The sequence below is a fragment of the Sinocyclocheilus grahami genome, unplaced genomic scaffold (genome assembly GCF_001515645.1).
Source record: "Sinocyclocheilus grahami isolate Dianchi unplaced genomic scaffold, SAMN03320097.WGS_v1.1 scaffold927.1, whole genome shotgun sequence".
Lineage (NCBI taxonomy): Eukaryota > Metazoa > Chordata > Actinopteri > Cypriniformes > Cyprinidae > Sinocyclocheilus > Sinocyclocheilus grahami.
In genome coordinates, this window is record NW_015506106.1 from 415,420 (window position 1) to 430,594 (window position 15,175).

General features: G+C 35.8%; 1 protein-coding gene across 2 annotated transcripts in view; it reads left to right on the forward strand.

Annotated features, from left to right (window-relative positions):
* LOC107564369 (protocadherin Fat 3-like) overlaps positions 1–15,175 on the forward strand; it is a 101,702-nt gene that overhangs the window by 20,793 nt on the left and 65,734 nt on the right. For both annotated transcript variants that reach the window (XM_016249430.1, XM_016249431.1), the window contains exons 4-6: positions 10,676–10,737; positions 11,974–12,291; positions 13,487–13,700. In XM_016249430.1, the coding sequence (XP_016104916.1) occupies positions 10,676–10,737; positions 11,974–12,291; positions 13,487–13,700 (594 nt within the window). The remainder of the gene's footprint in view (positions 1–10,675; positions 10,738–11,973; positions 12,292–13,486; positions 13,701–15,175) is intronic.

The following is a 15,175-nucleotide window of genomic DNA, read 5'->3' on the forward strand; positions in this document are numbered from 1 at the left end:
CTATCTATCTATCTGTCTGTCTGTCTGTCTGTCTGTCTGTCTGTCTGTCTGTCTGTCTGTCTGTCTGTCTGTCTGTCTGTCTGTCTGTCTGTCTGTCTATCTATCTGTTATTCTATCTATATATCTCTGTCTATCTGTCTGTCTGTCTGTCTGTCTATCTGTTGTTCTATCTATATATCTCTATCTATCTATCTATCTATCTATCTATCTATCTATCTATCTATCTATCTATCTATCTATCTATCTATCTATCTATCTATCTATCTATCTATCTATCTATCTATCTATCTATCTATCTATCTATCTATCTATCTATCTATCTATCTATCTATCTATCTATCTATCTATCTATCTATCTATCTATCTATCTATCTATCTATCTATCTATCTATCTATCTATCTATCTATCTATCTATCTATCTATCTATCTATCTATCTATCTATCTATCTATCTATCTATCTATCTATCTATCTATCTATCTATCTATCTATCTATCTATCTATCTATCTATCTATCTATCTATCTATCTATCTATCTATCTATCTATCTATCTATCTATCTATCTATCTATCTATCTATCTATCTATCTATCTATCTATCTATCTGTCTATCTGTCTGTCTGTCTGTCTGTCTGTCTGTCTGTCTATCTATATATCTATATATCTGTCTGTCTGTTGATCTATCTATCTATATATCTATCTATCTATCTGTCTGTCTGTCTGTCTGTCTGTCTGTTGTTCTATCTATCGATCTATATATCTATCTATCTGTCTGTCTGTCTGTTGATCTATCTATCTATCTATCTATCTATCTATCGTTCTATCTATCTATCGTTCTATCTATCGTTCTATCATTCTATCTGTCTGTTTGTTGTTCTATCTATCGTTCTATCATTCTATCATTATTGTTCTATCTATTGCTCTCTCTCTCTCTCTCTCTTGCAGAAGTGTGTACTGCTTGATTTCAGTCGTGTATTTGTTTATGTTGAAAGCAGTTTAAATGTTAATCAGACGGATGCAGGCCTGGCCTCTGCTCTCACCTGTCAGCATCATGAGAAAGGCCTTTCAGCCTCATCATGTTTAAATGTATGTGTGTAACAGAGACGATTATACATCACCATCTAGCTGGCACACACACTGCAACTCTGTTTGTTGGGCTTTTATTTGGAAACTTGTTTGTCTGTTTATGTATATAGATTACATGAATTATTGATGCCGAGTCAAATATGCCTAGCGCACAGAGAGAGATAAAATTACCGCTCTCAGGAAACTTCATTCAATTCCAGGTTTAAATAAAGTACATATGAGGAGGGAACTATTGAGGGAAGTATTGGGCAGTACAGTAAAGATGACTTTAGAGGTGAACGGAGGGGTCATTTTATTATTCTCCTATAAAGCAGAGTTGAAATTGATGTTTCTGAGATAGCCAAGTTGATTTTCATAATGTTTCTTTTCAAGCGTACTCCGTAGGAAGAACATGATGCACAGCTTTGTAAATTCAGACCTTGTTGTGTGTGTGTGTGTGTGTGTGTGTGTGTTTAATTAATGTCATCTTTGTGTCACTAAAGTTTGTGCGTGCCGCAAGGAAATGTTTATTTATTGACACATTTCTGAGAAAACAGAGCCAGGGTGTGTGTTTTTTGAAAGTGTGTGTACTGTGTAGTCAGCATGGTTGGCGGCAGATGTTTTGAGGGTATTTTGATGATGCACTGCAGCTTTTTGTGAAGGGACTCCAAAACAAACCATCTTTAGTTCTTTCACAAGACTCTCTAGACACCACTGCACTTCTTGTTTGTATGCTCCCTCGACAGCCTAACACATCTGCTGGGACAGTTAAAGTTGTAGTCTGATCCCTACATTGAGAAATGTGAGGTCTCTTATGATAGTTTACACATGCTTCTGAAAGATTTCTTCACTGTCATGGGGGACGTTGCTTGTACACTTTATTGGTTTTGCAGATGTGTTTGTAACAGAGGAGTTTATACACAAACCGTAAACAACTCAGTTGATCAATGCCAGAAAGACTCTGGTATCAATACTGAATTCAGGCAACAAATAAAAGGCCAGCAGAGGTAAAGAATAAAAACATCTAAGCTTGGTGCAAAATAATTACATTCACTGCATCCTTTCAAAAGTATAACAAAGAAACTGCAACATAGGGCCAACCAACCCCACATAAAAAAAAAAGTGTTTAGTATTGTTGTTGTTATTGTTATTAATAATTATGATAATAATAATATTATTGTTGTTATTATCATCACATTGATTATAATTTACAGAATATGCAAGCAATAGTTATATTATTAAATAATAATAATAATTATTATTATTATTATTATTATTGTTGTTGTTGTTCTTGTTATTTTGCTGTTAGGTTAACTAATAACATATAATATTTTTATTAGCATTAATATAATATAAGAAATAAACCAAAAATAACAGCATAATAAAATATAAATAAAAAATGATAATTGCATTTTATTATTATCATTCTCATTTTTAATTTTGCTATTATGTTTAATAATAATTATAATTATAATAATAATTATTATTATTATTATCATCACCATCATCATTATTCGTTGTTTTCTTTTATTTTTTATGTTGGTGGTGGTGGTTTATTTTTTTATATGATATTATATTAATGCTAATAAAAATCCTAAATAAATGTATTTAATTCTATTTTATTTAATAATACACAATACATAACTAATACATAATGCAATATGTAATATTATTGTATATGTATAAGCCTGTATATGTATTTATATAAAAGAAAGTTTTTCCTTGCATATTTTCATTTGCATTTATACTCATATCATATCTTAGCCAATGTCTATGGGAAATGCTACCTCTCATAACAACATCAAAACAAAAAAAAAGCATGTAACAGATCATGCATGTGTCCCGTATGGGATTCTGTAGGGGGAAAAAATCTTTTCAAATGAATTTCTGTGGGTTTCCACCGAGTTAAAAGTTAAAAGCTGCTCTGCAGTCAGTAAAAAGACTCTCCGTGTAGACGAGGCGACAGCACGTCAGATCAGAGGAGGAGAACTAAACACAAACACTTCCATCATTATTAGACAATCGCTTCAGTCGAGCACATAACGTCTTTCATTTCATTCACTTACATCTAGTAAAAACAGCCAGGGCCAGACTGTCGTTCATGTGAGTCTAACCATGCATTATGTAGCGGTTCCTAACCAGATTTTATTCACTCGTCAGTCACAGTCTATTTGGACAGATGAATAGTTGTGTGGACCGATGGAGGGTCAAGAGTCGTCAAAATGCTGCCCGCTTCTACAATATTGCTCATTTTCAGCTTTAAACTCTTCAATTGGCTCACTCTGTCTCTCTTCTGCTTGTCTCAGCAGTAATTTGCGTCTTTTTAAATCTCGTCTGCAGGTTTCACACATTCGCGTTTAGTCTCCTCCAACCCCAAGTTCTCCTCCTCGTCTTTCCTCCCCCTCCGTCTCATCCTCTCTCATCTCTCTCTTATCCCTTCCTAACACCTTCCTCTCCTCCCTCTCTCACTGTATCACCCTCCCATTCTCTCGTTCACAAGGCCTTACGTGTCTTTTTGTCTCTTTCGTCGCTTCAGTCGAGCACACAACGTCTTTCATTTCATTCACTTACATCTAGTAAAAACAGCCAGGGCCAGACTGTCGTTCATGTGAGTCTAACCATGCATTATGTAGCGGTTCCTAACCAGATTTTATTCACTCATCAGTCACAGTCTATTTGGACAGATGAATAGTTGTGTGGACCGATGGAGGGTCAAGAGTCGTCAAAATGCTGCCCGCTTCTACAATATTGCTCATTTTCAGCTTTAAACTCTTCAATTGGCTCACTCTGTCTCTCTTCTGCTTGTCTCAGCAGTAATTTGCGTCTTTTTAAATCTCGTCTGCAGGTTTCACACATTCGCGTTTAGTCTCCTCCAACCCCAAGTTCTCCTCCTCGTCTTTCCTCCCCCTCCGTCTCATCCTCTCTCATCTCTCTCTTATCCCTTCCTAACACCTTCCTCTCCTCCCTCTCTCACTGTATCACCCTCCCATTCTCTCGTTCACAAGGCCTTACGTGTCTTTTTGTCTCTTTCTCGGTTTCTTACTCTTCCATTCCGTCCCCCTGCAACTCCTTAGCATCCTTCCGTCTTTCTCTCGCTCTGTTCTGTCTTCCTCCTCGTGATGAAAGACTCTAAGAATAGCTCTCTCTCTCTGTGTGCTGCGGCTCGATAATCACTGCATCTTCTACAGCATGTAAACACCCTGTTTTCACTGTTCCTGAACCAGCGATGTGGCGCAGATATCCGCATTCATCCTGCTCACCATGATTGCGATCATTCTGATTATCCTCCATAATGGATCATTTGGAATAATAGACGACTCCCAGAGTTTTATCAAAAGCATCGTTCGTCATTTCTGTGATAGCATGGCCTGAGGAGCAGTAATAAGCCATATCTTTAAAGTACTTCTCTTGTGACGTTTCTTTATGAAGCCTTACGTTTTATCTATAATGTATTGACAGAATCAGGCCAGAAATATACCCAAGAAACATATGCACACACTCAGTGTGTGCTGCGGCTCGATAATCACTGCATCTTCTACAGCATGTAAACACCCTGTTTTCACTGTTCCTGAACCAGCGATGCGGCGCAGATATCCGCATTCATCCTGCTCACCATGATTGCGATCGTTCTGATTATCCTCCATAATGGATCATTTGGAATAATAGACGACTCCCAGAGTTTTATCAAAAGCATCGTTCGTCATTTCTGTGATAGCATGGCCTGAGGAGCAGTAATAAGCCATATCTTTAAAGTACTTCTCTTGTGACGTTTCTTTATGAAGCCTTACGTTTTATCTATAATGTATTGACAGAATCAGGCCAGAAATATACCCAAGAAACATATGCACACACTCACGGCCAGTGTTAATGCTTAATTTTGGAATTTTTTTATTACAAATTATTCTGAATAAAAAAATACAATTATTGTGAATACGAAACTTGGAGTACCAAAAGTTTTTGTGAATGTTGTGATTCAGTGGAAGCAACTTTTGTATTAGTCACATGATCAATGACATTTTTTTATCAGTTAGTATTTTATTCAGCAAAGATGAATAATTGATCAAAAGTGACAGTTAAGACATTTATAATGTTATAAAAAAATATATTTTAAATACAGTATTTTTTTTTTATCATGGTTTCCACAAAAATATGAACAACACAACTGTTTTCAACATTGATAATAATCATAAACTGTTTCTTGAGCAGAAAATCAGTATATTAGAATGATTTCTGAAGGATCATGTGACACTGAAGACTGTTGAAGAAAATTCCGCTGTGATCACAACAATAAATTACATTTTGAAATATATTAAAATAGAAAACATTTATTTTTAACTGTAATATTTCACAATATTACTGTTTTTACTGTATTTTTAATCAAATAAATGCAGACTTGGTGAGCAAAAGAGACTTATGCAAAAACAAGACTTTTGAATGGAAGTGTGATTTATTAGACATAGTTGTAAATATTTGTTCCTATGATAACTTTTACTTTAATCGTTCATAGTCCTAAAAGAAGACATTTTGAAAGTTTATGTAGTTGAAAATATTTGAATTTAAGTACTTGCATAAAATGTTTTGTGCCTTTACTGTTTGCATTACTTCTTCAAAAATTATTTTATATTTATATATTTATGCAGTTTTTATTATATATTTAATTGTTATTTTTACTTTATTTATTTTAATTTTTTTGATGGCGACAAGCACATTGAATAACTGACAGAAGATGTTTACACGCAGTGCAAAAGTGGGGCAATGTCGATCGGGTTTTACAGGATTACTTAAATGAAATGAAATTAATTATATTATTATCATTAATGTTAAAATAATCTGTTATATTAATATATTATATTCTAATACTATATTTTACATTTATATTAATATATAATAATATATTAAAAATAAAACTAATCTAAATAAAAATACAAATTAAACACAAAATCAAGATGTAAACTGATCAATCGAAGACGTACACTTGAAATGCCTGGAATTACAGAATGAATCCTGGATAACTACTTAATATATCTATGATTCCAGTTTCTCTTTATAAAAAATAGCTCGAAAACAAGTAGCAATCATAATTAAAGCGTAAATAGTAAAAATATCTGAGCTGCTCAGTTTTGTGTTGGACAACAAGTTCAAAATGTTGATAACCACTGGCTCAAAGCATTTATGACATATACTTGATCAAAGTATTGATTTAAATAACCTTGTTTAATAAAGTTGTTTATTAAAAAAATTAACTGTGTAAGACTGTGCTAAAGTTTTTTAATTCGCATGAACGACAGCGCAAAAGCTCGATATAAATTATGGATGCAATTTAGGCTATGTTTACACGACAACGATGTAGTCAAAAACGAAAAAATTTTTCCCTTGAATTTTTTTAAAGTTTCACGTATACACAACAACGTTTTCAAAACGATTCGCGTTTACACATATCCGCGAAAACGGCCAAAAACGCTATATTACGAATGCCAGGCCAGTAGTTGGCGCTGTCACCTTGTTAGTAAACAGTACCTGTTGTCGTGTGTATATGATGCGTCTCCGCTGTTGGTTGTAATATTGGTGAAGTAAATCCACACTTTGCTGAAGAAGCGTTAGCAAACTCTTGAGCAGCAACAACAGTACCATGTACTCCACCATTGTTGTGTATGTTTGTTCGCGCTGGCCTTTTAAAATCGACACGTACTGCGCATGTCTACATACCTAACACATATTACGCACGCGCATTACGTCACCGTTTTCAAAGATTCCCGTATTGGGTGTTTACACAGAAACGATAACGGTTGCATTTTCAAAAACGCGCGAAAGATCATATTTTGAGCGCGCAAAAGTGCGTTTTGCACGCGCACAAACTGAGTTTTGAGGAGAAAATGTTTGTCTCGCAAAGAAGAAAGTATTTCAAACGCACGGAAATCAATTTTACATTTAAAATAAGTTTTTGGATGTGTGCAGACCTTCTCCTTTGCGCGTGCAATATTTCACTAGCTTGCTCACCTGATGCCCGCCCTCAGTGCTCGCTAAATGTCAACAGCTCGCGTGCTCAACACAACCCAGCGTTACAATGTGCCATAATTCCAGCCAATCAGAGACCGAGGCTACTAAATTCTGATTGGCTGCCTTGACAACCAATCTCAACATTTCTTGCATTACCTCGACAGCAGAAGAGGAAAAATACAGTGCATGCATAATTATTATGCAAGTTGATATTCTGATCATATTTTTTTCCAAGCACATTTGACCAATTCCAAACGACATCAATCTTAATAACTACTATTAAATAATTTATAATTGATATATAATTATTCATGAAGGCAGGAAGTGAAAAATGTCTTATAATCAGGTGTGCATGATTATTAAGCAGATTTTCTTTTACTGATACAATTAACCAAAAAAGAGATTTAACTCAGACTGAAAGTCAAAAATTATTAAATGCCCATGAGAAATATTGAATTATGGCACATTGTAACGCTGGGTTGTGTTGAGCACGCGAGCTGTTGGCATTTAGCGAGCACTGAGGGCGGGCATCAGGTGAGCAAGCTAGTGAAACGTTGCACGCGCAAAAAAGAAGGTCTGCACACATCCAAAAACGTATTTTAAATGCAAAATTGATTTCCGTGCTCTCTAAATACTTTCTTCTTTTGCGAGACAAACATTTTCTCCACAAAACTCAGTTCGCGTGCTTGCAAAACGCACTTTTGCACGCTCAAAATATGATCTTTCGCAGAATTGTGGCAGAATTGTAATCCCATAGTAAATGGCCCCTTTAAAAAAGTGTGCAATTTAAAAACCAGCATGAATCGCCTTTGCTGAAATCTGCCACTCTCTTGTTTCTTTGTCTTTGCAAGACGGCTGTTGATTTATGGATGCAGTGTGATCTCAGCGTGTGTGTGTGGCCGGTTTACGTTCCTTTGGTGCGCGTTTCGAATTTATGACGCCGACCCCGCCAATGAATCACAGACACACTCATATTGGCAAATTCCCACCTGCAGCCATTCGACGCACAAAACACACGCAACACCGGCAGTTTTCAAAGGTTTTGACGTTACTTTTATCCACAACGAGTTTCTTGGGAAATCAAGGCCTCCCGTGTGAACTCTAACAACCGTGGAGGAACACAAAGACAAATGCACCGTGAAATAAATGCATGTGGCCATCATCAAATAATCCCAAACTCATGCATATTCTAAACGCAACAGATAACTGGCCTGTATAGGTATGCTGTTGTATACTGTTGCTGTTTTAGTTAATTGCTTGTAATCACTCGTCTCTCTAATTAATATGCTAATTCCAGTGAATGCAGCTGTTCTTTAGCTAAGCGCATTCATTCTCACTGATTGGATCCTTATACAAAGACACCCTCATTAGCAAATCCATTGCTGTTAGTTAAAAGTAGGTTAAAGGGATAGATCACCCAAAAATGAAAATTCTGTCATCATTTACTCACCCTCTTGTGTGAGTTTCTTTCCTCTCTTGAGCACAAAAGAAGATATTTTGGAGAATGTTGGTAACCAATGAGTTGATGGCAGCATTGTATTTTTTTTCCATATTATGGAAGTCAATGGCTTCAAAAAAAACTGTTTGGTTACCAACATCTTTCAAAATATCTTCTGCAGTACTCAACAGAAGAAGAAACTCAGGTTAGGAATGACATGAGGGTGAATAAATGATGACAGAATTTACTTTTTTTGGGTGAACTATCCCTTTAAGAGAGAGTTTCAACTATGAAAGTCTGCGTCTGGGGGATTGTTTATGGCATATTTGTTTTTTTGAGTACCCTATATTATAGACGTCGCATAAAAAGCATGCGTGGGTGTTCGGCGTCCAACGTTAGAGCTCTAATCCGTCCGTTTTTCCCCCCCATATGCGACTTACTTTCCCACACACGCCGGTCCAGAGTGGTAGCTGTGTAACCGAGCCTCTGGTTGCCATGACGATGAGATCAGAAGTCTGGAGACGTTAAGGCCCCGCTTGCCCACTATGACCAGTAAACCCTATTCAGGTAGCAGCAATTACCCGATGGGGCCTCAAACAGACTGTGTGTGTGTGTGTGTGTGTGTGTGTGTGTGTGTGTGTGTTACAGACATGATGTCATCAGCAAACTTTTGTCTCTGGTCTTTTTGTTTGCCCCCACGTCCCCGTCCTCTCCTGTTCTTTTTGTTTTCCCCTTCCGTTTTTTCTCTCTCTCATTACAAGTGCCCTGCGCCACTGTGACTTGGTTCAACACAGCCGCCCTCTCTCTTTCTCTTCCTCCTCATGTGTCTCTTCATCTCTGATATGGGTCACCCCGCTTGCCCACTATGACCAGTAAACCCTATTCAGGTAGCAGCAATTACCCGATGGGGCCTCAAACAGACTGTGTGTGTGTGTGTGTGTGTGTGTGTGTGTTACAGACATGATGTCATCAGCAAACTTTTGTCTCTGGTCTTTTTGTTTGCCCCCACGTCCCCGTCCTCTCCTGTTCTTTTTGTTTTCCCCTTCCGTTTTTTCTCTCTCTCATTACAAGTGCCCTGCGCCACTGTGACTTGGTTCAACACAGCCGCCCTCTCTCTTTCTCTTCCTCCTCATGTGTCTCTTCATCTCTGATATGGGTCAGTGATGGGGCGCCCTGCGATGCACCTGATCAGAAAGCATACTTAAGGACCTGCAGGCACTTTGACGTGCCACGGAGAACATTACTGTAGGAGCACAACAGTAGGGCTGCAAAAGTAAAATAAATAAATAAATAAAAATCTCTATAGCAAAAATTGATTATTGTAGCAATAATAAAAAAAAATTTTTTTTCAAGTGTTCAACTTTATTTTGTATGGTATGAAACATTACAATTAAAATTTTATCATTTATTGTGTACTTTATTTTTGCTTTTCATTATTTATTAGTTTTGTTTAAATTATATCTTTCGGTGTTTTTCATATATATATATATTAGTGCTGTCAAATGATTAATCTCGATTAATCGCATTCAAAATAAAAGTTTTTGTTCATAGATGTATGTATACTGTGTATATTTATAATGTATATATAAATACAAACACATGCATGTATATATTTAAGAAAAATATGTTATGTTTATATATTAAATATATTTATATATAATATAAAATATAAGTATATAAATGTATATACATGCAAATATTTTTTAAATATATACTGTATGTGTGTGTATTTATATATACATAATAAGTATACACAGTACACACATACATATATTATGTAAACAAAAACTTTTATTTTGGATGCGATTAATCGTTTGACAGCACTAATATATATATATATATATATATATATATATATATGTATGTATGTATGTATGAATGTATGTGTGTGTGTGTGTGTGTGTGTGTGTTATATGTTTTTTTATTTAATAATTGTTATATTATTTTTTTCATGTGTTTCTATTAGTGCTTTTGTGATTAAATAAATATGTGTGCCACAAAACAGTGGCAAGTAAACTACTAAGTTGCTGCATTCATCTAGTCATTACTTTCAGTGAAGTTCATCTTGAAAAGGTTGTGAAACTTAAATCACTGTCATTACTTGTAGTTAGAGTTGGTTGGGTCAAAGGATATTTATAAAGCGCCTGCTGAAACGAGTGATTTTGTGTTTTGCAGGTCTGATTACCACAACCTCTCGGAAACTGGATCGTGAACAACAGGCTGAGCACGTACTGGAGGTGAGACACACTCATGCTAACCCACGTTCACACACAGAGCTGCGATCCATGCTAATTTGTACCCCCTCCAAATTGCAGATCAATTTTGTGAGAGACGGGAGAATTACGACAATTTTCCCTTCATATGAACGCAAGATTATCGACGTGTTCTGATTGAGTCCTATAGACGCCTGTTTGAAATTCAAAATGCTTGCTCTGCTAGTCTGTTAGTGTATGCTTAAGTGCCAAAGTGAATGATTTCGAGTGGGTGTTTTTGTGTTTGTAATAAAACCGATTTGTCATGTTGATCTTTTGAGAGCGAACTTGTCACTTACCCGTTCACCGTGTGATCCCTTAACACCCAAACATTACACAGACCAAACGCCCCTTTAATTTATTACAGCCCCCCCTCTTTTTTCAAATTTATTGCTCCCTCTCTCTTTCTCTCAGACAGACAGATTGAATTTGTACAGGCGTGGCACAGTAGTCTGTGAAAGGAAATGAATAAAGTGAATTGAATTAATCGTTCTGTTGTTGCTGCCAAGATGGATGGCGCACACCTTGTCTTTTTTTATTTTATTGTATTATTTAAATGTTCCACGGCAGTCTTCTGATTGGCCGGTGGCCACGTGCGGCCATGCTGATTGGTGGATGAGCGATGGGCATGTTTGCTAATAAAAAAGAAAAATGGATCGAATGACAGAAACAGGAAATGAGAGAAAAGCAGAACATGGCTCATCATCACTCCATTCTCTGAAGAGAAAAATTATGTAGAAGATCAGATGCAAAGAGAATCTTATTTCTCCTTTCCTGTCCATCTACTGTATAATCGGGTTTTACCATGAATAGTAGTGTTTACTAAGGCAAGCATCTCTTATGCTATTACGCATGCTTCAAGTTTGATCTGAGCAAATCTGCAACTTGCCCCACAATTAAATTAAATTAAATTAAAATATTTCTTGAGCAGCAAATCAGCATATTAGAATGATTTCTGAAAGATCATGTGACACTGAAGACTGGAGTAATGATGCTGAAAATTCAGCTTTGATCACAGGAATAAATTACACTTTAAAATATATTTACAAACAAAACAGGTATTTTAAATTGTCATAATATTTCATAATTTAACTGTATTTTTGATCAAATAAATGCAGCCTTGGTGAGCATAAGAGACTTCTTACAAAAACATTAGTGTTTTGAATGTGAATGTGAGTGTGAGTTTTATCCTCATGTTCATTGCTGTGGTTTTGTGTCCAGGTGACTGTATCAGATGGTGGTCCTTCTCCCAGACACACCACAGTATGGGTGGTGATCCAAGTGTTGGATGTTAACGATAACAAACCAACGTTTCCAGAGAAGGTGTACCAGGTCCGTTTACCCGAGCGCACCCGTAAACAGCGAGGCGCTCCTATATATCGGGTGTTCGCCTATGACCAAGACCTGGGCGCCAACGCTGAACTCTCCTACAGCATCGTTGATGGCAACGAGGACGGGAAATTTGTAATCGACGCCAAAACTGGTGTGGTTTCATCGCCCAAGAAACAGTTCACAGCTGGAACCTATGATATTCTTACCGTGAGTCACCTTTGACCCTTGAGCTTCTGAATGAAGTTATGCTGCGTTCACGCCATATCGTAATTACTGTAATTTCGAGATGACAGCACGTGACGTTCTACTCGGAGCTGTTCACGTCCTCGGACTCGGAATTATGCTTTCCTATGGCAACACTATCAACGCCTAAACAGAGCCTGTGGTGGTCAGGTGGTATAGCGGTCACGTGGTACAATTCGTAGCTCTCAGAAAACTCCCAGTTCACAATTTGTAATTACGAGTTTTATGAGAACGTGAACGCTTTTTACAAGTTGGAATCTCGTAATTACGGGAATTCCGATATAGCGTGAATGCACCTTTAATCTCGCACATGTATGTGATTATAATACGAAATAGCGTTTTATATTATGTGACTAAAATTTAATTAAAAAAATAAAATAAAATAATAACAAATAAAGTAAAAACAATACAAGTATAAATAAGAAAATTTAATTAAAACTAAGAAAATAAAAATAAAACAAAATAAAATAAAATAAAAAAGAATAATAAATCAAGACAAAACATTAATAATATAAAATATAATAATAAAAGAATAAAAAGAATACCATAGAATAAAATAGAAAAAAATTAAGTTAATAATAAAAATAATAAAATAATAACTAAAATTATATAAATAGAAAATAGAATAATAAAATAAAATAGAAAAAATTAATAAAATTAAAATATAAAATAAAAAATAATGATAAACTTGATAGACCATCTTGGCCATGCTGTTTAGAGCTGTTAAACCACTTTGGTAATGCACCACACTACCTGACATAAACGAGCTTGACCACCTTGAAATGGTATGATCTATTTTTTTTTATTTTTTCCCCCACCTAACTGGAATTATATAAACCATATATATATATATATATATATATATATATATATATATATATATATGTGTGTGATAGGATAAGAAATATTCTCAGAAGTGTAAACTCAAAGATAATAATTTCCAGGTCTTGTAAAACTCTCAGCACATATATCAGCTCAATTCTCTTAATGAGGGAGTTGACATTTTAAATTCCTATTTCTTGTAAAAGGTTTGTTCTTTTGTTTGCATTCAGTGCAAAGGTCAGTACTGGATGCATTCTTCCATTTCAGTTCAGTCCTTTTAATGTTCACTTGCCTGGTATTCTTGTCTTCCTGATGTGTGTTTAACCTCTGACCGCAGGTGAAGGCTGTGGATAATGGACGTCCTCAGCGCTGGGCGACGGCTCGTTTGCACATCGAGTGGATCCGCCGTCCACCGCCCAGCCCTGTTCCTCTTGCCTTCGATGAGCAGCTTTATAATTTCACTGTCATGGAAAGCGACAAAGTGGCAGACATCGTAGGCGTGGTGTCCGCTCAACAGCAAGGCTCCGCCTCCTTGTGGTTTGACATCACAGGTGAGTGCTTGGATGGGTTATGTTAATGTGATGATCTGTGCAATTTAGGTTACTTTATGGACGTGGAATTGCTGTAAAAGTGGATTTTTAGCATTTAGTGAAGGATTATGGCAAAATGAATCTCAGGGATTGGAGTTTATTGTATGTTTAATTAAAAAAATTTAAAAAAAATTTTTTTCAATTTTAAAACTAAAAATTTTAAATGATGTGTTTGTACTTTATTTATGATCAAAATCCTTAAATATATATATTATTTGATTATTATGCTTAGACCAGATGGGTTACGATTACAGTTAGGTGAAATTAGAGTTGGCGGGAATGTTTGTGATTCACTGCATGATTTGTGGCGTTGTATTGCTATGTTTTGCCATTCCACGGTCACCATGGCGATTGCTTGCCGCTGTCTGTATCTATGGTGAAATAAGGTTTGTATACACACAAACAGACGACTAATACAATGAATATTATATTATATTTTATTGTATTGTATTACATTACATTACATTACAATCTATTACATTATGACCAAACATTCACTGCAAAAAAGTAAAAATGCAGATTAATGACTTATACTGCCCTGATATATTACATTGCATTGCATTGCATTGCATTGCATAATATCAGTGGTTCCCAACCTTGGTCCTGGAGGCACCCCAACACTGCAAGTTTTGCATGTCTCCTTAACACTAGAACCGTACAACATACGGTTTAAATCGTACATAAAATAGTTTTAATAAAACATCCAAGTCTCTTTTACTAAAAGTGTGTGATTTACAATCCCCTGTTGTTAAAAACTGTTTAGATAAAACCAGATCAAAAAACAGGGCATTTTTACCTATAAGCGCCAGCGCGGGTCAAATTTAACCGCTATATTACGCCTGTATGTTCGCGCTGTCATTTTCGTGCTGCTTATGTTTTAACATAGTACTAGGCAACACCTTTCACTCACTGAATTAGCGGTTATCAGTTTCATAAATAAAGACAAAATGAGTAAAAGTAGGCGATTTATGAATGCTGAAGAGGTATAAGAAGCACTAAATGCCATGAGCGATGGAGAGTCTGATGGTGGGGAGATAAGTAAAGCGTCCTGTTGGCTCAGCATCTGACGGCGATCAATATATCATATTTAGACGTTTTATCCAAATGTTACTCATAATTGTTCAAAATTTGGATTAATTATATAACTTTTGTTTTGCCATTTCTATCGTGTATTGTTCGCTTATGCTATTTATTCTAGTCTGCCTGTTTCCTGAAGAAGAAGAAAAATCAGATCTGATGTAGGCTAATGAATAAAACCTTTTTTTTTTATTACCCGAAGTTTATTGGTGGTGTTCATGTATAATTCAAATTATAAATGATATAACTAAACAAATTAATAATTAATTAGGCGAAGCTGTGCGCTTGAATTTGTCATCATCATCCTATGCAATGTGGTGAATTATTATTGCTCATTATTGTCTATAGGCTATTTTAGT